Source organism: Pteropus vampyrus, unplaced genomic scaffold, assembly GCF_000151845.1.
Source record: "Pteropus vampyrus isolate Shadow unplaced genomic scaffold, Pvam_2.0 Scaffold431, whole genome shotgun sequence".
Classification (NCBI taxonomy): domain Eukaryota; kingdom Metazoa; phylum Chordata; class Mammalia; order Chiroptera; family Pteropodidae; genus Pteropus; species Pteropus vampyrus.
In genome coordinates this window covers 560,461-561,645 of record NW_011889212.1, presented here as the reverse complement: position 1 = coordinate 561,645, position 1,185 = coordinate 560,461, and the positions used below count along the sequence as shown (strand labels likewise).

General features: G+C 39.5%; 1 protein-coding gene across 1 annotated transcript; it reads right to left on the bottom strand.

Moving 5' to 3' along the window:
- Positions 1-225: 225 nt before the first annotated feature.
- On the bottom strand, positions 226-1,185 carry LOC105306206 (olfactory receptor 51F1). The gene has a single exon (XM_011381117.1). The coding sequence runs from the start codon at positions 1,183-1,185 to the stop codon at positions 226-228; it is 960 nt and encodes a 319-aa protein (XP_011379419.1).

Sequence of the window (1,185 nt, the reverse complement as noted above, 5' to 3'; positions counted from 1 at the left end):
AAAGTCGACAAGTATTAATTACTAAGAATATTATTTTTATTATTTTATTATTATTTCTTGTGATTCCTTTATTGAACCATAAAATCTTGGGTATATGTACAAATATTTTACAACTGAAAACGTAAAAATGTTTATTAAATATTGGTTGAATAAATGAACAAAATGAGAAAATATCTGATAGGCAGTCATCTATCAGGGTTGCTCTTCTACAGTGAAAGCTACTATTTATTTTGAAAAGAGAAGCTTGAGTATAGCCTTGCGAATCTGTTTTGTTTTTACACTATAGATGATGGGGTTGAGCACAGGGGGCAAAAGCAGGTATATATTGGCCATCATCGATTGAACCACTTTGGGGGCTGATCGACCATAGCGATGCACTAAGGACAAGCTCATCATGGGGATATAGAAAATAGCCACTGCTCCAATGTGGGAGATGCAGGTGCTAAAGACTTTGTGTCGTTCTTCAGAGGAGGCAATGGTGAGCACAGAGCGAATTATCAAGATGTAGGACAGAACAATGCATGGTGTATCTACTCCTGTGGTCAGGCTGAGATCAATTAATCCACAGATGTTGTTGGGCCAAGTATCTGAACATGCTAATTTAATCACATCTGGATGGTAACAGTAGGAATGGGAAAGAACATTTTCTCTACAGAAATGGAGGGGTTTAAGGAGCAAAAGTAGTGGCACTATTAATACTACAGTGCGCATTATTATTACGAGGCCCATCTGAATGATTCTGGAATTAGTGAGAATGGTAGTGTACCTTAGAGGGTAACAGATAGCCACATAGCGGTCAAAGGCCATAGACACCAATACCCCAGATTCTATGAAGGTAAATCCATGAAGGAAAAACATCTGAGTAATGCAGGTATCTAGACTGACTTCTCTTGCATCAAACCAGAGGACAGCTAATGTTGTTGTCATTGTAGAAACAGTCAAGCCCAAGTCCGTGGCTGACAGCATGGAGAGGAAATAGTACATGGGCTCATGGAGACTCTGATGGGTAATAACAACAAATAGGATCATGCTGTTCCCAGAGAGGGCAATGACATAAAGACAGCAGAAGGGAATGGAGATCCAGCTATGGACAGAGTCTAGGCCAGGAATACCAGTCAACGAGAAAATAGGAAATGTAGATGACAAATTACTTAAGATCTCCATGTTGTCCTGGGTTTGTAGCAT